Below are 22,081 nucleotides of genomic sequence, written 5' to 3' on the forward strand. Positions count from 1 at the left end.
CAGATGGCGCAACGCGACAAACGCGAGAGTGCGGTGCCGGCGCCGCGGTGCCCCGACCGACCATCCCCATACGATGATGTGAACGCGTTTAATGATTTGTAGGTTTTAAAAGGCAACTCCGGCCAAAACTCAAAATGAATTAAATTACTGGTATCGCTTTAGTGGCACAAAATACGACCCCAGCCAAAATTTCACGTCCGTAGGACGCCTCATTCTCAACTAAATCCGATAATAAAAATGCGACCCGCCGCGAGCCGCTGCTCCTTAGCGGGCGGCCAGCGGGTTGCCGATCGCTAAAGCAACATTGGGCCGTGATGTCAACATCGTTCTCTTTTTTTCCTCCGTACCGGACGGGCGCACGGCGCAGCCGTCGCGCGCGCTTCTTTGTGCCGCTACTACCGCTACTTCGGCTTGTGATTGCGCGTTTAGCCGTTGCTTTTACCTGTAGCCCATGTAGCTTCGGTATAGCCTTTTGTTTATTTGCTTGTGAGGACTCCAAGACTCGTTTTAGCGAGCAACTCGGTGCTCCCAAGACTGCCCAGCTGTTCCTCGAAAGATGCCGAGTACAACTTGTAGCGCTGTGGGCTGCTCAAACAACCCGCTGCGCAACCCGGAGGTGCTTTTTCACAAGTTTCCAACGGATCGGAAATTGGAGAAGGTGTGGTTGAACGCTGTTCGACGAGTGGACTTTGGAAAGCCTTGGACGCCGACCCCCAGATCGAAGCTCTGCTCCGATCATTTTTCGCCGGAGAGTTACGAACGAAACCTACAGGTGTTGGTTGCTTGTGGCTTGTCAGCGAAGGGGTCCAGGCTTAAAAAGGATGCCGTGCCGTCGCTCTTTGCCCACCGCACATGTACAGAAAAGGTAAACATGATAAAAGTATCCAGATCAATAAATAAAACAGTCATTGTCAAGTGCAGTGTTGAAGATTGAGCATTCACGCTCCATTGAATGTCTGTTGAATGGGGAATGGTGGGCATGTAGAGTACAACCACTAGCTCCAATCACTGAAGTTTATAATGAAAAGGAAAACAATGTTCTGCTTTGCGTCGCTGCTTGTTTACTACGCAATCTCGTGCGTAGTATTCAGGTCCGTAACGACTACAAGCGAAAAGCCGGCGCGTGAAGCTCATGCGATTTAAACATTCGCCTCCCAATCGTTCGAACCCGTTACGCAGCAGTATTAATTAACATTGCGCTTGTGAATACCACAAGGGACTTTAAAGAAATCGCGAAAGTTCGGATTTGTAAGTTACAACTCTCTCATTTACCCGAGTTCGGCTGGAGGTAAATATAATATTTAAAAAATGCAAAAAACAAAACCAAAAAAAAAAAAAAAAAACTGTTTTAGTCAAAAGTTACGAACGAAAACTTAAAATCCTATGTATTCCAATAATGTAATGCTCTCACGAGGGCCTTTAAGGGTATATGAAAAAATGAATAAAAAATATTGTTGTGGGTGGGGGTGGGAATGCGGAAGGGAAAGAAAGTGTTCTCACCTTGTTAACTGTCTCTGTTTTCCTTTATCACCCACAAAAACTTTTGTTGGCTTTGAGAAGAAAATGACTACCCAAAAAACTTTTCCTTTTTTTTTTTTTTTGTGCGGCAAGTTTTTTGTTTTTTGTTTTTACAAAAATTTACTACCAGGACGAACTTGTGTGGTGAATTAGTGTCGTAGCTTACAAATTTGGCTTTTACGCGCCTGAGGAAAAGAGAACGAAAAAACAGACGTCTACAGCTTAGCACACGTCTGTTCGGGCGTCGCGGCCCGCGCCGGAGAGCCTCAAAGCTGCGTGTCTGGGACTGACCCGCAGCGGGAAAGCGAGAGGGCCCCCAGTACTGTACGTCACTGGCAGCGCGGCGTAGAGCAACGCCGCTCCATCCACGGAGCACCGATGACAATTTAGGCCTAGCGACGAGTGCGGGAGATCGCACGCACGCCGACAGCTGCCGAGCACGGCACCGAACGAGTTCACTCGTTTTCCAGTCGCTAGCTCACGGCATAGCGCACGCGCGGAGGCGGCCGCCGTGTACGGCACGGAACGAGTTGGCGGGTTTTCCAGTCGCTAGCTTTTGGGTATAGACGCTTTGCAGCAGCTGTGCATGGACGCCGCCATAACTGACCTTCAGTTTTTGTTTCCCCTTATTTCGTCTATTTCACTTCATCATTACCATAGCAGGCCAGGTTATTGCCATATTAGATTCAACTGTGTCCTTTTCTAGAGCGGCCTTTGTAAAGGATCGTCAACTACCGTTTCAGTTGCTCGGCATTTCGGTAAGACAAGAGAAGGTCAGCAATGGCGGCTGTAATTTGGCGCGTGTGTAAAGCGTCGTTACGCACTAACTCTTGCTACATATGCTGGATAACTACCACGTATACAGAATTAAAACAAAATCAGCTTACCTTCTACCTTCAGACGGCTAGCGCAACAGAGGTAGGTGCCGCTTGGCCTGCGTACTCGTTGAACGAGAACGATCTTGACTTTACGTCCACATAGCGGCTGACTTCCAGTGTTGCCGGAACCTCGAGCGGCTAGTTTCGGTTTTGTCGGCCGCGCCCCAAACCAAACTTTGAGACGTCGATATCTTTAAAACTACGCACAATAACAAGAAAAAAAATACACCTTGCAATTCAGGGGCGCTGACTGCACTAAAAACAGCCATAATCCCAAAATCGGAAGTATGGACCGGAGTTGCCCTTTAAGATGTTCTGGGGAGTATGCACCAGGCTTGTCGGATATAGGTGGTGCTGAAGATGCGCCCACGATACCTTCGGCAGATTTATCATTTCCTTAAACAGGCGCTGTTTCCTCTCACCCAAGGGAACAGTAAGGGATGTCGATCCCGAATGAGTAAATTTCGGGAGATACCGTAGTTAGTCCTCGGCGGTGAGACTTTTAAAGTATGCGCTACTCACTAAGGGTTCTCAAAAACAAGTAAAAACAATAACCAACCGAAAGTGACATTCTCCCCCTGAAAGTTTGGCCATTGTTTGTTTTTGTTTACCTCCGCACACCTTGTTATTGGCTCAATGTACACAACACCGGATGGATGACTGCACGCTTGCTCCAGCTAGACTAGAAAGTCATCACGTTTTCAGTGTGGCCAGTAAAAATCTCTGAGTTTGGAAAAAAAGATATCAGTATGGACGGACGGGTGGATGCTGCACCACTTATAACGGGCGGTAGCCTGCGCCACCTAGATTAGAAATTAAGAACCAAAAGTATGATTTCTTTCCTTAGCCAATTTGCCTACCGTGTGCAATTTCGTAACCATCACCAGGCAACGTAATATATCACAAAACGTAAACATTAAATTCCTTCGCAAAAAAAAAAAAAAAACATATTTTGAACTGTAATTTAGGTTACTCATTGAGATGTGTCTATTGAAGTCTTGAAACAATTTTGAGGCAAATCGGCGACCATCAGAACTTCGTCGGAGATTGCATTGGGCGGTGTGCCTCACCACCATGTGCCTTTCTCGCGCCCCAGCGGCGGGTGCAGTTCCCTCTCCATTCGACTGCTTCCTGGCGAACCGGGGCCTCAAGACGCTCCCCGTCCGAATGGAGCGTCACATGGAAAACGGACTCAAGGTGGCCAAGTTTCTGGCTAGCCATCCGCTCGTCGAGAAAGTCATCCATCCAGGTGAGCTTGTGCCCCGCTTCTTGCCGAGGCGAATCCCATGACCTTCCTGCACCGATGCCGTGCATAGGATGTAACGTGGGTTGCATACATTAACTGCCGGGTTAGACATCGGCTTTTCCTATGACCTTTGTTCTCGCCTAAGAGCAACGAGATTATTTTTTTATTTCTAACCATGTGGTGACGCGACCTCCTCCCAGTACTGCCTGAGCCATCCTAAGCAGCTGTTCTCACCACCCTAACTGAACGTGTGTGCCAATGTCCTCATCTGAAATATCTGTACAGCACTGATTCAAAGAAGTCTGGCTTACTATATATGAACGCGTGTTTCTTGAAAATCGCTTCTTGAGAAAATGAACAGAAAGAGGCGTTCCTTGTAAGTCCTTGCAGGCCTCGTGACCTGTCGGCCTAACTGGTCTAGAAATTTCTTCTACTCAAACTCGGAACGAAGAAGCCAACGCGGAGCGGTTGAGGTGCAGTCAGACATTAGACATCCCGGTGGTCGGTGAAGCCAGCTACTTCCCCTATGGATCCAATCGAAATCTCGCCAAATGGAATTTCAAATCTGATCGAAACCGCTAAGGTGTCAACATCAGCCGATCACGACGATATTAACATGAAGATTCTAAAAACACTAAGTCGACTTGCAGCCAGATACTGAGCTTAATATTTCACCAATCATAATCCACAGGTCAAATTCCGGACGACTGCAGAATTGGAAAGATAATTCTAGTACACAAAGATGGTGATCGTAAATCTGTCTCGAACTACAGGCTTATTTCTCTTACCAGTGTCGTATGCAAGCTTCCGGAACATGTAATATACTCTCACGTCATGTCACATTTGCTGGTCAACAACTTCTTTCTTAAGCACCAACACGTTTTCCGTAAGGGACACTCTTGTAATGTGCAACTACTGGAATTCACCCACGACATTCACTCCGATATGGACAACCACACCCAAACTGATGCTGTCTTCTTGGACTTTTCGAAAGCTTTTCATCGGGCCCCGCACGGTCGACTTTCGACAAAACTTTCGCCTTTAAATCTTGATTCTCAGGTCCTCTCCTGGATTCGCCAATTTTTATCCCATCGACAGCAGTATACCGTTAACGGTAATTCTAGTTCATCTGTGATTGATGTGGGTCAGGTGTTCCACAGGGCAGCGTACTCAGACCACATCTGTTCTTGATATATATCAATGATCTTCCAAACCATGTCAGATCACAGTTTCGTTTATTTGCAGACGATAGCGTAATATACAGACAAATCAAGTCAAACGACGACCACCTTGTTCTGCAACAGGAACTGCATGGTATTGACGACTGGTGTAGAGAGTGGCTCACGCTTCTCAACGTATCCTCATTCCCATACTCACTGAACAATGAACTCTTGACACAATCACCCCACTACAAATACCTCGGAGTTTGTCCTTCCTGTGGACCTTTCCTGGTCCACTCACATCAGCGCAATTACGGCGAATGCATCACGTACGTTAGGCTTCATAAAACGAAATTTAAAACTTGCACCTCCCAATATTCGGAAGCTGGCATACGAGACTTATGTCAGACCTAAATTAGAATACGCGTCGTCAGTGTGGAGTCCCTATCAGAGACACTTGACGGACCAAATAGAAAAGGTACAGAATCGAACAGCCAGGTTTATTGAGTCATCTTATTCGTGGTACGATAGCGCATCCTTAATTAAAAACAATATTGGTCTACCTCCATTAGCTTCTCGTCGTGAGATCTCCCTCTTGTGCTTGTTTTTATTCGACAGCCAGGGAGTACAGGAGCTCCCCTTTATCCAACCGCCTCACAGGGCGTCCTCTCGCACAAACAACAGCCGGTCCGTTCGCCGAATATCGAGGTCCACACTTTCCTTCAACAATTCAGCCATACCTAGAGCCATTAGAGCCTGGAATTCCCTGCCCGAGGACATTGCTGCCATCGTCGATCCTGGGGTGTTCCGGGATCGTTTGTCAAATCTTGTGGAGTAAAGTTTTGCTTTTGCTGTATCCAGGCAGTGATCCTGGTAATTTTGGAGGGAGTCTGCAGTTATGGAGTCCTCGTTTGTTGTCCCGTATCAACATAGGTTTGTGAACATTCAGGCATGTCTATTTGTCGTTCTTGTGCCGTACTTAATTCAAGATTTTCACTCACATGACCCTGTCACTTTTTTGTGTTCTTGTCTTTTCTGTGATTTCTCTTATTAACTGAAGTGCCCCAATTGTCCATGAAATGATTCTTCCATCCATCCATCACAGCATTATCTTTTATGTATCCTTTGTGTTTTACTTGAACAGTCCTCCTTATGTAATGCCCAGCTAAGGGTCTTTAAGGTACTTGAATAAATAAAAAATATCAAAAAGCCCAGCCGATCGTGTGGCTCTCAGTGTTATCTAACGGGAGAAAGCTGAGTTATCGTCAAGGCTATTGTATGAACAAGCGGCATTTCAGCAGCTGCTCTATTATTGTCACTACTCCCTACTTGGTCAGCAAAAGATTACTGAGTTAACAATCGATAGTGGTATGACGCTCGTTGCGATAAAACAAAAAAAACGCTTGTCGTCATTTATCGCAGAATTATTGTCAAGTGCCCGGAAACGGATCACTCAAGCTGCTGACTCGGTGGATTCAGTCGTCTTTGATTTGGAACGGCTATTCGGCGAAATCAGCATGAACTCTTGCAAGGCAAGCACAGACAGCTGGAATGGTTAAGCTTTCTTTGGTAGATAGTGCGGCTGGTCATGTATACGCTACGCGCTCGCCAGCGCTTTGTTTAATGCGTGAGCATTAGAACGCTCGTTTTCACAAAAAACTCGCCAGTTTCAGTGCGTACGTCAGCGCCGTGCATGACGTCGCGAGGAGAGTGGGGTGGTGAGGAGGTATAAAAGACAGATTTAAACACGCCGAAAACACTAAAGGCTGCTTACGTGTAGAAATGCGAAAACATTTTAGTCCCGCGGGTGAAATATTTTGCTCAGGCGGTGACCCCGCCGGCTTCACGGTTTTGTGATGAAGCATCTGTATCGGTATGAACGATGCACGAGCAACACGAATAAAGACGACGACGACGGCAGTTGATCTAATCCCATCCAAGTGTACGGACTGCTTTATTTGTCGTCCTTAACAGAACGATACTTGGTGTCAGAAGTGGGATGTTAATCACTGCACATCATGACTGATCTTCCGCCGCCAGAAACGCTGAGGTTGGAAGAGCATGCCGCTGAAAACTGGAGGTAGTTCAAACAGAGAATGGAGCTCTTTCTGTTGGCCACGGAACCCATCAAGCCTCGGACTCACCAGCAAAAGGCCGCTATCTTCTTGCATATCGCGGGGCAGGAGGCTATTGATGTTTTTAATACATTTGGACTACCACCCGAGGAAGTCACAAATTACGACAGTCTGGTAAGAAGATTTGAAGAGTACTGCCTCCCGAAATGTAATGAAACCTTTGAGCGTTACGTATTTCGGACTCGCCAACAAGACGAAGAAGAGCCATTCGAACAGTTCTACCGTGACATACAGCTGAAGGCGAGGACTTGCGGATTCGGCGAACTAACGGAGTCAATGCTGCGTGACCAGATTGTTTACGGAACGTCAAGTAGAAAGCTGCGAGAGAAGCTCCTGCGAAAGAAGGATTTAACCTTGGGAATGGCAGTCGAATGTTGCAAGGCTGAAGAAATAGCCGATATGCACAGTAAAGCATGGAGTGCCGCAACACCTGTCAAGGAGAAGAAGGAAGCAACGCTGGAGGTGGAACACGTTGAGAGAAACAAGCACGGAAGTAAGGTCGGGGGAAGGCTCGGTGGTAAGAGGAAGTGTGGCTTTTGCAACTATGTTCACCATCCTCGACAGTGCCCAGCTTATGGGAAGACGTGCTCGAAGTGCGCAAAAAAGAACCATTTTGCAGCATGCTGTAAGGCCAAGCCGACTGGTATCCACGAGGTCGAAGAAGCCAAGGAGGGAGACAGCGAATTTGATGCCCTCGAAATTCTAACAGCCAGCAGCTCGCGGCCCGAAGGCAGCCGTGACTGGACAATCACCACGTTGATAGAAGGAAAAAAAGTGGAGCTCAAGGTAGACACCGATGCTCAGGCTAACCTACTTCCGCGCACATTGTTTCTGAAGATTAGAGCCAAACAACAGCCTAAACCAACGGCTGCAATTCTACGCAGCTATGGCGGTGGACTCATCCAACATCTGGGAAAGGTCCGGTTGTCCGTGTCCATCGGCAACAAGCAAGGACTGATAGATTTCTTCGTTGTCAAGAAAGGACGGCAGGCCATTATGGGCCTGAAGGCGTGCGAGTACTTTGACCTCATCAACAGGGTCAACACTGTGGGGCACGAAGACCAACTGCGTCGGAAAGTAGAAAGCGAGTTTCCATCTCTCTTTCGTGGTCTAGGATGCGCAAAGAGACCATACAAGATGGTTCTCCGTGAAAACTCTACTCCGGTGGTACAACCAGCTCGTAGGGTACCGCACGCCCTCAGAGCGCCTCTCAAGGCAGAGCTGGATCGAATGGAGGAAGCCGGTGTCATCGTGAAAGCGCAAGAACCTTGAGACTGGGTGAGTCCTTTAGTGATAGTACGCAAAAAGAACAATAAGTTGAGGATATGCATGGATCCCCGTCATATAAATGAAGCACTCAAGAGAGAGCATTTTCAACTTCCGCGAAGAGAGGAAATTGAAGCGGACTTGGCGCACGCCGCGTATTTCAGCAGGCTTGACGCCAACAGCGGTTTTCATCAAATACCGCTAGATGACGGCACTTCTCGAATATGCATCTTTAGTACGCCTTTTGGGCGATACCGATTTTTACGACTGCCTTTTGGACTCGCTTCAGCTCCAGAAGTGTTTCAGCGTACCATGAGCTACCTTCTGGATGGCCTTCCGGGTGTATATTGACGATGTCTTGATTTGGGGTGCAACACTAGCAGAACATGACCAACGCTTGCACGGGGTGCTCACCGCCATACAAGCTGAAGGACTAACCCTAAACTTCGAAAAGTGTGTCTTTGGGGTAAAAGAAATCAACTATCTAGGGGATAAGATTAGTGCTGCTGGCATTGAGCCAAATCCAGACCTTGTAAAGTGTGTGGCAGCGCTCCCTAATCCGTCAAGTAAAAAAGAAGTTCAGAGGATGCTAGGGGCTGTCAACTACTTTGGCAAATACTTGCCTCATCTGTCAACGCAGACCGAGTCCCTGCGTAAACTCATTAGGCAGGACACTGTTTTTGAATGGTTGGGGGTGCACGAAAGTGAGTGGCGGCAGTTACGAAAAATGTTGACTGAAGCGCCGGTGTTGACAATTTCTGATCCCGCTAGGCCTACCAAGGTCTCAACAGACGCTTCTGCCTTTGCTCTGGGTGCTGCATTGTTCCAGCATGATGGACAAGATTAGAAAGTGGTGGCATATTCTTCAAGAGTGCTTACAGACACAGAGCGTAGATATGCCCAGATTGAGAAGAAGGCATTAGGAATTGTATTTGGGTGCGAGAAATTTAACGAGTTTGTGCTAGGAAGGAAAATATTAGTTGAAACCGACCATCAACCTTTAATCGCTCTTGCAAAGAAAACCTTGGGTGAACTGCCACCAAGGTTGCAAAGACTATTTCTTCGTTTGCTGAAGTTTGAATTTGATTTGCAGTTTGTCCCGGGAAAGGAGCTGGTGATCGCGGACACACTTTCTCGCATCTCTTGCGAGTCACAACTCGAAGAAAGCTCCACCGACGTTGAGATACATGCAAATGCGGTGCTTTCAACACTGGTAGGCAGCCGGACTTTGGGCAGCCTAAAGACCGCCACATCAAATGATCCGGTCCTGCAAGAAGCGATCAACTGTTTGGAAGCGGGAAAACCAATCCTAGGTGAGTTAAAGGCCGTCATGACAGAGCTTTCCGTGGTCAACGGAGTCTTGTTGAAAGGAAGCAAAGTAGTAATTCCTACGGCAATGCGCAAAGAAATACTTAAACGAATACATCGCGGTCACCTAGGTCTCAACAAGTGCAGAGCAAGGACAAGAAGCCTTGTTTATTGGCCAGGAATGAATGCCGACATCACTGAACTAATCAGGCAATGTGAGACTTGCCAAGTTTTCGCATACAGACAGCAAAATGAACCTTTGCATACACGGGTACCGGAAAATCCTTGGGGCCGAGTTGGGGCAGATTTGTTCGAACTGGCTCGAAGACATTACCTAGTTGTTTATGATGCGTACTCCAATTTTCCGGAAGTGGAGGAGCTACAGGACGTAACTGCTAATGGCGTGATAGCCAAACTTTCTGCGATTTTTTCGCGTCATGGAATACCGTTAGAGGTCTGCACTGACGGAGGCCCACAGTTTTCTGCGAAAACATTTCAAGACTTTGCTGCGCGGTATGACTTTATCCATAGAGTTTCAAGCCCTCGGTATCCCCGTTCCAACGGCCTAGCGGAGAAGGGCGTCCAGGTGGTCAAGCGGCTGCTCCAAAAGGCGCAGGATACCAGGGAGGATTTCTGGCTGAAATTCTTTCCCTCCAGCGGAGCCGTGCGGTAGCTGAGAAGATCTTCTCAGCTACCGCACGGCTCCGCTGGAGGGCGGTCGCTCACCATCAGAGCTTCTTATGGGTCGCGGAATTCGAACACTTGTGCCAGACTTCTCCAATGAACCAGCACCGCCTGTACAAAAACATGCACAGAACCTTCAAAAAGGACGACATCTAGGACGGTTGCAGCCAGGAGACACTGTGCGGATTCTAAATAACGGAAAATGGGTCACAAAAGCCAGGGTGCAATCAAACGTAGCCCCAAGGTCATACAGCGTCATCACAGAAGATGGCAGGACGTTCCGCCGCAACAGGCTACATCTCTTGAAAACATGTGACAAATACGTTCAAGGAACAAATGACGATGACAATGACGACGACTCAGAAGTGGAAGATGAGGGACTATCGGAATCACCTCGACCAGACAATACAGATGAGCACGAAGCTCGGACGCTGCATGAGTACGTCCAGCAAACTCAAAGGCTCAATGGGCGCACCTCAGGCACGTCACGCAGAACAAGACGACCTCCACGTAGACTAAGCTATGATGAAACATTTCAGCAGATTGCGTTTTTTTTTTTACTTTTCTATTGTTTTCTGTTTCCTTCCGTTCTTCCTTCTCTAATGTTTTTGTTTGTTTCTTTGTACCCTCACTTAAAAAAAAAAAAAAAAAAGCCGGAGAAAAGAGGATGTATCGGTATGAACGATGCACGAGCAACACGAATAAAGACGACGACGACGGCAGTTGATCTAATCCCATCCAAGTGTACGGACTGCTTTATTTGTCGTTCTTAACAGAACGATACTGATCTGCGTTGCTGTGCTTTTTTTTTTACCTTGATCGACGCGTGCTTGGTGACGTATTTTTATGGCCATCTTTCGGGCACAACGCCGACGCTGCCTTTTCCCGTAATGGGACATATAAAGTTTTTGCCTTAAAAATGGTGTTGCTTCTATGTTTAGACAGCCTTGATGCTAGTACGCCTCAACGGGCGACTTGTATCTTAGTTGTGTAGATGAGATATTTAGCCAGTGCTGTACAACCGATAACCTGAGGGTCTTTAGCGTGCATCACGCAGTAATGACTACACAAACGCGTGCCGGTACGAAATTCATCCACATCGAAACGGGCTGGGAGTGGGAATCGAACCCAGGAGGTTCTGCACCGCAAGCTTTCGCTCCACGCTCCGAGCTGAGATGCGTTAGCTCCTTCGGCCACCGTTTTTTTTTGTTTTTTTTTTCCTTTGTTGCAACACAAACAACGCACGTCAATTCAATTTAAGATTGAGCTGCAGAACTTTTGCAGGACACGTTTCTCATTTCGAAAAACACTTTACGAAATTCAAGCCACTCGGGCTTATACCCCATTCACACGACCGTAAAGGTACTTTTAGCTAAGGGACCTTTATTCTCTGCGGCCAATCAATTAACGATCTTCCGCGAGTGGCGTGTGCTCGCGACCCAAGAGCACGGGCTGATTCGCCGATAGCAAAGGGACCTATGGTAAAGGTACGTTTATGTTGACCGTGTCAATGGGGTATAAGACTACTCTAAACCTGCTTCACAAGTGAAAAAAAAAAAACAAAAAAAAAAAACGAACTTTCTCGGCACTGGGGTCGGCATGCCGAACCGCCATGCGTGAGCGCCAAACACAACAAAAACACAAAAGAAAAAAACATGTCAAATGGCGCATTATAATCATTCGTCACATTCAAAAAACGAATGTCCGATGGGGTAATACACAGCCCTTTCTTTGGCGTGCACTGGAATACATCCCAGAAGAATGCGGCATCCACGCAAAACAAAAATTAACATATGCTGAATAGTCTCATGTTGCTTACATAAAAACAATCAACCAGTCCACGACACATCTATACCCTTTTCCTATAGCCACACCTTGATGTGCAACTTGTCAGTGTAACTGAAAAAGGAAGTTTTCACCCAAGGTGGCACATTAACTCGGATCAGCACATCTTGGCCGCCTTTACAAAAAAACAGGTCGATACATCAGTGTCGCAAACAAACTGACAACCAAATCGCGTGTGAGCGCTTTCTTGCTCACTAAAGACAGATATTCAAAAGAAAGTCTACCAGGCAAAATATTTCACTGCATCAATAACCTCCCTGTAAGACCCCACGAGTCTTGTTGGCGGGCTACCATAAGGGGAAACAAGAGAGGATGGTAAGTGAGGCGACAGTTTTGTTTGGGTGGAACTGTGGATGGGTCTGTGATTCAGCTGTTCAGTGCAAATAAAGAAAAATAATTCAGGTGTTCAGTGCTTTGTGTTCGTTCCTAATGTGTTTGTGTTTGTGGTGTTTGTTTTCGTTCCTAATGTGTAGTTGTGGGGTGTAAGTAGTAGTGACTTCAAATACCACAGGGACACCATTTACTAAAAAAATATAAAACGCAGAATTCGCGTTTTGTTTTACTTTATTTTGCTGCTGCTAATTTGGAGGAGTGGAAAGCCATAGTAAGCTTCCAAAACATTGTTGAATGAATAGCTAAGCTGTAAAGAACGTTTTTCTTTATAATCTTCTGTAGCTTTTCAGTTGAAAAGCTGTAAAAAAAGCATCTTAGAGGCGACAGAAAGTCTATTGACTTTCTTATTACAAGGTGGGCCAATATTCAAAAGAAAGTCAACAGAAAAGCTACAGAAAGTCAGACGAAAAGCTGTTGACGTTTTATATCCTCTGATGACTTTTTTCAACAGCTTTTCAAAAGAAAAGCATCACGGGAAGTCTGTCGATTTTCATTAGAAAAGTGGGCCAATATTCAAAAGAAAGTAAACAGAAAAGCTGTTGACATTCTATATCCTCTATTGACTTTTTTCAACAGCGTTTCAACAGAAAAGCATAACAATTTTTTTGTAAGGGGAGGGGCCCTTCAGTTTGAGTGTAGTTTAAGTGAGGTTTCTGAATTCGGCGGTTAGACGCGCAGCCAAAGCACTACGGAAGGCACCGAGCGCGCGCTGAAAGCCGGGCATCGAATCTAGACGCAGTGCTGGTCTCATATCGTCGGGGCTAAGAGTATCCGCATCTGGCTCAGACTGTCCTTAGAATAAGGCACGTTCACACAGTACCGTTTAGTTACTTTGCCTTATGTTACGAAAACTTACGTCCGCTTAGTTCGAGAGTGACCGAGAAATGCATGCTCCGTACGAAGCGTGGCAGCCAACGTAACGTAAGAAAACGTGAGCAAACGGCCCTCTGCGAATGGGCCTTCACTATTAGGTGAGATCGAGAAGCAAGCGAATCGGCCTTGACTCTCAGGTTAAATCGAAACATGCAAGCCTGATCATGCTGACCAAGACCGGGAAGCACACGCAATGTAGAGCGCAAACTAGCATCTCGTAGAACCACCGCGCAGAAATTGACGTCACGTGAGTTGAGATAACATGTCGTGTTCACGTCACTTCAATTTGCACTTTAAATTTAGCGGGACAATTGACGTCACGTGAAGTTTGGGTCGCATGACGTGGTCTCTTCGGGTCAACTTTATTGCTCTGAAGTTTAGTGAGGAAATTGACGTGACGGTTCTTCGTAACGATATTGTCTTCTGGAAGTCGGCTGATAGGCCACATTCTGCGTTAAAACGAACCCCCGCAGGCCTTCCGAGTCACCCCCAGCACGAACTGGCCATGCGTCAGAGCTCTGGCTTCAGCGGAATGGTGTCCTTCTACATCAAGGGCGAACTGACGGAGTCCACGAACTTCCTCAAGAGCACAAAGATCATCGCCCTCGCTTCGAGTCTGGGAGGCGTCGAAAGCCTTTCGGAGCTCCCGTGAGAGACGTCACCTGGATTTTCTTACATTCATCCGCGACCATGAGCACAACCGCCTCACTACCTTCATTTTACACGTCACTTACAAGAGGCCGACGCGGGCACACATTGGGACACGAGTGCTACGTCATCAGCGTTCGGCTGAGGCCCGTGTCCTCACAGATTGAACACAAGTTCCATGCCGAGCGCTGACACATCACTCGTTCGAAATCTGTGGTTACCTAAAGAAGCGCAAAAAATACAAGGACGAGGAAGTAAACAGACAAGAGCGCGCTCGCAAATTGCGAGAGCGCTCTTGTCTGTTTATTTCCTCGTCCTTGTATTTTTTCGCGCTTCTTTAGGTGATCTTGAACCAACTGGCCCAAATTGCTACATTAATGAAATCTGTGGCCCGCGTTGGCCTTTTGTTGGTGACGTTTCAAATCCAGCACTACGGCCTTTTGTCTAGGGTGTGCTGCCATGATCAGCAAGATGCTTGTGTGCATCGGGGGGAGGAGTGGGGAAAGGCGCAACGACAGGCCTTATTTTAAAAAAAAAAAAAGCTCTCTCTTTTTTTTTTTTTTTGTCTATATACAGGGTCATCTAGTAGCCGCTGTGCCAATGGATCGATCTCACCAAGCGTTCTACGAATACGTAGCGTCACCCGTATAGCGTAGTTGGCTGTTTCCCGCAGGAGGCACGCGCTAAACTTCGTTTCAGCTTAAGTTTACACGCAGCGGACGCTACGAGCTAATTGAACCAATCAAGCAGCGTCAAACGCGCAAGTCACTTGGCCTTTTCTGTTTACGATGCTTCAGCGATGATAGAACAAGTAAAGAAACATGACCAAAACCATGACCGTATTCACGAGACAACTCGTGTCGTCTCGTTCTTTGCTTGCGCACACCCCCAGAAAGGTTTGTAGCTGTGGAGATCGGTCTATATTAGGGAGTTTTAGCGATTCGTTTTTCAAGCACACGGTTCCGAAATCGCGAACGGTACAGCTGGTCTCTTCCGTGAAACCGTACGTCAAATTTGACATACTTTAGCGAATCGTGAAAGTGGCGCGACCGTGCAAACGACGATGATGATCGTGCTTAACGGTTGCGCCACCTTCTAGTAAACATGTGAAACTTTCTGCAAAGTGTAAGTCCGTAGCGACGGTGGCGGACGTGGTCCGTGGTAGCGGCTCGTGTTTTCGGCGTACGACTGATGTAAACAATTCTGATGTTAGCCTGAGACTGAGGCAGGAAAAGAGGAAGTTTCAAAGTAGAAGAAAAAGGAACAGTCGAGGATACGTCTCTAATACAGTCGAGGATACGTCTCTGTTCCTTTTTCTTCTACTTTGAAACTTCCTCTTTTCCTGCCTCAGTCTCAGGCTAACATCAGAATGGTTAATTTCCACCAGCTCGCCTGCGCACTCACTACAATATCATTGATGTAAACAAGACGGCCGACGTTACATTTGCCGGTCGGAATTTCAAAAACTGCGAAGCTAGATAGAGTAAAAAGTATCTGAACGACCGTAAAGGTATGTGGTGTGTCTCCGTCATCCTGAACTTGAACGATCGTTCACGTTGTGTGCCGTCGAACCAAATAATTTCGTCTGCTCGCAATCGCCACAGCAGCTAGTCTGCCCGCAGATTGCAAAAATTTACTAGCACGCGCAGTTTACAGCATTCACGATCGCTTACTATTCTGAGCAGTCCTCGAGGTGATCTGGTTCAACCTCTCAAATGAAGCAGACTGACAGGACGGCAAATCGCCTCCCGCTGTCCTAAGCCTAACGCTCGGCTGGGTCGGCGAAGGCGCTCCCAAACCGACCGCCATTTTTTTTTTTTTTTTTTTTTTTTTTTTTTTTTTTTTTTACCCGAGTCGTGAACGGTGCTGGCTGCGTTGCGGTGACGACTCCAGCGGCCTGAATGGGAGAAACGAACGAGAAGAGCCTCCCGACTCCCCGAACGACTCGCGTGCGCATGCGCAGTGGCATCGCGGGTACGTTCGAGGGCGAACCGTTCGTGTGGAAACGACCTGCTAAAACTCCCTATTATCCAAGGAGGTTAGAAGTACTAGGAGGGGGCACGTTGCAATATTGGTGAAGCCCAGTCATAAAAAGTTTAAACGGTTTTGTGCCCAGCGTGACCGTAGATCTCTCTGGCGATTGGTGCGCGTGACATGTCACGTGTGAGATGGTAGTTGATTGTGTCATACAATCAACTACTTGCAGGCTTGCGCGCGCTCCGTCCGGTAGGTTTTATCAGATAGAAGGCTAGACTGTGGTGTATTCTAGTACCCCATAGCAAGACGAAGGCTAGCTACGGTCACGTGATGTGGTCACGTTGGCTTTTGGTTGGCATGGTTGGCATGGTAAGTGAGGAGAGTAAGGAGGAAAATGAGAAAGAGGCGAGGCTTCAAGAGAGCATGGCTTGTGGAGGCTACACGGTCGACGTCATGCTCTCTCCTACCCTTCTATCCTCCTTGATATTATCCGAGTCCGCCATTGTTTGGACATACCCTGAGCATCTATTGGACACGAGGGTTGCGTGAGCGTTCGGCGAAGACTCGGGGGCAATCACGCGCTTCGTGCACAAGAAATGGCGACTGCCAATGTTGCTTGGCGAGGTTTCGAAAAAGGCTGTGTTGATCATCTGCATGGAGAAGCGCACTGAACTGCGCTGACATTGACTCTCATGGATTTTCCAGGACCGTCATGTCGCACGCATCCGTGAAGGAGGAGGTGAAGAAAGCAATCGGCATCACCGACAACCTCATTCGGCTGTCGATTGGAATAGAGCACATCGACGACCTGCTCAACGACATCTGCCAGGCCCTGCACAAGGCGGTGAGTATGTATGTCGCCACAATAACCGCGAGGACCGCTAGTATTGAACGTTTCAGCATAGCGTTATCGTTGTACCGTTGCCTTGAACGCGTGTTCGACGGGTGTGTTTACCTACCGACCATGCGTCGAAAATGGTCCCGAAGTGTGAACGGATGCCGTCACAGAAGCCGGCTTGTGTCTTGCTGTAGGGTGTGTCGCAATCCTTGTGGTTGATCGTAGAAATGTAAGCTCAGGCAATATCGCTTCGCTCTGTCCCGGACTGTCTGTACTCCCGGAGAACGGAAAACCGTTTCCTGCAATTTCAGATGAATCTCCAGATAACTGGCAACCATGATCTTAAAGGAGCTGTGCAACGATATTCAATTGGAATGTTTTTCTCTCTACACGAGCTTACTGGCACACCTGGGACTCAAGGATACTCATACACAACACCATTGGCCAAGAAACTCCTTTGTTGCGGTGTAATTTCAAGGACAAAAGCGATCATTTTCATTCAATCTCTCCTTTGCAAAGTTTGATGACGTAACTCGGGGATCGCAGTACACCCAAGTGACGATATTTGAATGCAGTTCATACATTGGACCCGAGCATTGCGTGGGCACTCGGCTTGGGCTCGTGACAATTGCTAGCTCGAGAAGCATTCGGGTTGTGACCCGTGTCCAATCGCTGCAACCACGACAACAGCCGAGCCATAACAATGTCTGGAACTCAGCGCGTGTCCGGCGCTTTGCCAACCCCAGCGCGTGGCTATGATCAACACTGGCGGCATATAATCGGCTCCAGATCACGTGGCCGCTTGTTCTGGCTGCGAGTTGAGGGGGTGAACGCTGCTCGTTTTTCTTTAATTTTTTTCTGGGACTACTATTGCGTGGGGTGAAAAACGAACGCGTGTTTCATAGGTCATTAACGTTAGGGATCCGTTTCAAGCGCTATTTGCCCAAAGTACAAAAATTGTTGCATAGCTCCTTTAATTATTCAGATGGTCGAAGGGTCAATACTCTGAAGCGTAGCTCATTATAGAGGAGGTTCCATACCCTGAAGTGTAGCGCATAACAGTGGCCCGGTCCATACTCTCAAGCATAGCTCGCTTTACACACTTCCGATCCTTCTAGGCTGAAGGGTTTATACTCTGAAGCCTAGCTCATTATAGTGACTTTTATGCATTTCCTTCATCTCGGCTGAAAGGCCTATACTCGGAATCCTAGATCATTATAGTGAAGGGTCCATACTCTGAAGCGTAGCTCAGTACAGTGGAATGTCCATACTCTGATGCGTCGCTCAATATAGTGGCTTTTAGACTCTCCATCCGTCGAGGAGCTTAAATCGTTGTTACCAGTTATTTGAAGCCGTATCTGAAATAACGGCAAGCGCTTTGTCCTCCTCCAGAAACGTTTAAACAGTTCGCGACAGAGCAAAACAATATTTCCTGAGCCTCTTGAAAGCCTAACTAAAGCTCAGGAAGTCGTATTTTCGCAACGGTCGCCAGCTGCGCCCGTTCTGCCCTAGGCACCGAAATGGCGGCGGCCACAAGCAAGTCGGTGAATGGTGTTTCGACACCCTCGAGCAGAAGTGGCCAAGAAGCGGCTCTTCGCGTGTCGAAGTACGGCTCGCGACTCCCTCCCCTCCATCCCTCCCCCTCCCCGCTCCCCCGCTCCCTCCCGGTCACACGAACCCTTCCCCAAAAGCGGAAATGAAACGCGTCTTAAAGGGACCATGAAATGACCTTTTTACTTTTTCCAGATAACTTTTACATTAAACCGTCAATGTTCACGGAATGCCGAACAGGCATCCGTTTTCGTCTCGGTTTATTAACTTCTACACAAAAAATTATTGAAATATCGACTTTTTCATTCTCTCCAACTGACCGCAAAACAAGCCGTGACGTACGCTGTTTCCGGAACCGGAAGTTCTCTCGGCACCAGGAGAATGGGAGTTGGGGTGCGCCGGTAGGTTTTACTGCGCTGATGTCACCGACGTATTTTCTGAATCGACGCCTCTCATCGCCGCATCGCAGCTGAGCGAAATTCAATGAGATATGTTGCGCTACAGCGACAGCATGGGACTAGTCCCATACGCCGGTATGCCTGTTGGGAAGTGCAGCGAGTCTTCCGGTGAAGATTCCAGAAGTCAACCCAACTGTCATTGTTGGCAAAAGGGCCGGCCCGTGTCAGTCGTTTGCAAAGCGACGTAGGTGGAAACAAATTGCCGTGGCGTTTTTCGCAGCCTCGGAGATGCAGGAGCGAGCCGACGTTAAAAAAGATACGTTTGAACTACGAGTGTCAGCACGAACCACGTAAATACCTGTTTACACTCGGAGCGTACGCGCGCGCTTGATGGAAGTGCTGTATTCGCGCTGTTGGTAAGCGCTTCAGGACCGTTCTTTTACGATTGCAACTCGATACTGACGCGACACTCGGCAAAGAAAGGTTGGACCGGGGTTGTACGTATACCTCCCACGAACTGTTATAGCTCGACAGTGACGTGCAGTCTGTCAGAATAAAAATGGCATACCAATAACAAAGTGTACATACCGTGTCACGAAGGTAATCCATACGGCGTTTATTTCAGCTCTATATCACACAAAACAAGAAGACAGAATCGACGAGAGTCCCTTTTCGACGAGTGTTCGTCAACACTGCCTCGGAAAACAAGGGGAAGAGATTGACCTCACCTCTTAATCTAAAATTAAGGTCAGCGATCAAACTATAATACGGGAAGGGTCCACAAGGGTCGCGCGGGCATATTCCATTTAGCACGCCAGCCGGTCGTAAGCAGACGGTTTTGCGACGAAGCAACGCAGCGCCGAGTCGGAATGCCTGCTAGGCCTATATTCTGAGCAGCTCGCTTCGTCGGAGTCGGTGGATCCAGCGTTCTTGTTCGTCGTGGTCTGTTTTAAGTACTGTTTTCTTGCTGCTTGAAGTCGGCACGCGCGAGAAGAACACGTAGAAAAATAAACGTTCAGTCAGTCAGAGTTTTGAGAGGAAGGAAAACAAAGAAAATAAACGTTCGTCGGTCGCCGCCACCCAAGTAACTGTCCGCGCTGCCCTACTGCGCACGCGCAGTAGTTGCTTCGTTTACCACACGATAGATGGCGCTTGGCTCTCAGCATTATCAAATTTGGCAATTTTCGCCACACATCTCTAATTATGCTACAAAATGTGGATCTGAATATTATTTAACAAAACTTTTAGGAAACATTCGCCGGCTATTTATTGTTTACGATCGCGGTGCTGGTGAGGTAGGCTCTTACCCAATAGGCGACGTGGATTCGGCTGAAGTGCTCCGTTTCCGCGGATGCATCGTAGTGAAATGGCGAAGGAAAGAAGGCGCAAAAGAGTCCAGTTTTCTTTTAAAAGTTCTATAGCAAATAATTTTTTTTGGCTCCCTATTTTTGTGTTTTAGTGTTTCTTTTCACACCTTTTACGACGTGCGGTGGATGAAACTCGATTTTAAAATAATTTCATGGTTCCTTTAAGTCGAAAGGCAGGTTGCGGTTATCTTACGTGCATTTGGACTGCTTTTGATTCCGATAGACTGAAAGTAGTTCGAGTTTCGTTTAATGCTCTAAAGAAAAGTTTGACCCCCCCCCCCCCCCCCCCCCCCTCTGCGGCTCTTGGAAGTTTCGTGGTTTTGTCCGCGGCTCTCAAGCCGGGTCAGCCTGGCCACCCCTGCCCTAGAGTTTCATATTTAATGACTCTAATAACGTATGAGAACCAGGGTTGCTTGGTAGGGGGCAGAGCCTTTTATATCCCAGTATAAAAGGCTCTGGTAGGGGGTAACAGCTCCTCTCCCCCCTCCCCCTGTATGAGGGGAGGGGGGAGAGCAGGCCCCAGCAAAGTGGAAGATATCGGAGGGGGGGGGGGGGGGGCGGGCCCCATGCCCCTCCCCTCCCTCCCCCCCCCCCCCCCCCCTTCCTGGCTACGTGCCTGGCTCCTGCATTTGTCGGATTTTATTTTTTGCAGGTACACGTACCTTGCCCCGGTACTCTCTCGCCACCAGACGAAGCGGAATCGAAACCTTTTTCGTGCTGCGGAAACCATTAAAAAGGAACAGGGTTTGCTACCACCGTATATGATTTTGTAACTTCCGTCTCTCCACGCACTATAGGTTAAGCGAGCTGTTTGCAAACACTATTTTACACAGCGTGTGTGTGTGTGTGTGTGTGTGTGCGTGTGCGTGTGCGTGCGTGCGTGCGTGCGCGTGCGCGTGCGCGCGCGCGCGCGTGTGTGTGTGTGTGTGTGTGTGTGTGTGTGTGTGTGTGTGTGTGTGTGTGTGTGTGTGTGTGTGTGTGTGTGTGTGTGTGTGTGTGTGTGTGTGTGTGTGTGTGTGTGTGTGTGTGTGTGTGTTGGGGGGGGGGGGGGGCAGAACGCTTGGCTTTACGCTTGGTTCAGACAGTTGCGTTGCTTGTGTTTAGGACGACCAAAACGACAAACTCGACGAGACAACTGACTCGGCAGGTCTTGAGAGATGAGTAGTTTCAATAAAAATGTATAGCACTTTGCACATGCTAGTGTTTCACGGCACGCTGATTGAGTCGCTCTGACGAAAAGGTACGCCTCGCACAGAACAAAGTTTGGCGTCATAGTGGTCTCTGTCAAAGGGTCATTTAAGGGAACGACCCATTTGATGTCACTTTGCACAGAGGAAAGAACAGCAACTCGTAACGCTAATAAAAAGTGGTGGATACCAGGCAACGTCCCCGATTTCCCACTGCTTCATTTCGTCTGGCTAAGCAGCCTGCGCGATCTTCTCGTTTAAGTTAATTAAATTTAATTTATTGGGCCGAATCCCAGCAAGCCCCACACTGCTTCTGCTCCACGAGGTGCTGGCCTCTCGTGGTGTGCTGACGAACACCACCAAGGGCCAAGCGAACACAGAAGCTGTTTTCACTTTTTTTCCCCGTTTTGCTGGTGGCATTTCACATTTTAGCACAATGTCTTCCTCCTGGCTTCCCCTAAAAAAAAAAAAAAAAAAAAAAAAAAAATCTAGAGCTCTTTTATAGTACAGGCGTTTCAGATTCATGAGAGGCGCTGGTTAATAACGCTCTTTGAGTCTTATCTAATCAAATATTCAAGTGATTTAAGAATTAACCCTTATAAAACGTCTCCGTCTGCTTGAGAATGAAACCGTTAAAGCCGACGGTAAACTTCCGAGCCGTCAAGGTCCGCGGATAATCCGACGCCCGTCACAAGACTCCGCGCGATTGTGCACCGCGCGCAGCCAGACGCAGCGTCAAGATAACCAATTACCCGCTGAAATTAAAAGAAGAAAAACCGAGGGCACTGCTCTCAAGGCTTCTCAGTGGT

The 22,081-nt window shown here is 47.8% G+C and overlaps 1 protein-coding gene across 1 annotated transcript in view; it reads left to right on the forward strand.

The window, feature by feature from the left end:
• Positions 1–17,908, forward strand: part of LOC115327547 (cystathionine gamma-lyase) — a 34,907-nt gene extending 16,999 nt beyond the window's left edge. The window contains exons 8-11 of the mRNA XM_040214162.2: positions 3,493–3,645; positions 13,780–13,954; positions 16,637–16,775; positions 17,888–17,908. Coding sequence (XP_040070096.2) covers positions 3,493–3,645; positions 13,780–13,954; positions 16,637–16,775; positions 17,888–17,908 — 488 coding nt within the window. The remainder of the gene's footprint in view (positions 1–3,492; positions 3,646–13,779; positions 13,955–16,636; positions 16,776–17,887) is intronic.
• The last annotated feature ends 4,173 nt before the right edge of the window (positions 17,909–22,081 follow it).

Source organism: Ixodes scapularis, unplaced genomic scaffold (assembly GCF_016920785.2).
Source record: "Ixodes scapularis isolate PalLabHiFi unplaced genomic scaffold, ASM1692078v2 PGA_scaffold12__126_contigs__length_90152505, whole genome shotgun sequence".
Classification (NCBI taxonomy): Eukaryota; Metazoa; Arthropoda; class Arachnida; order Ixodida; family Ixodidae; genus Ixodes; species Ixodes scapularis.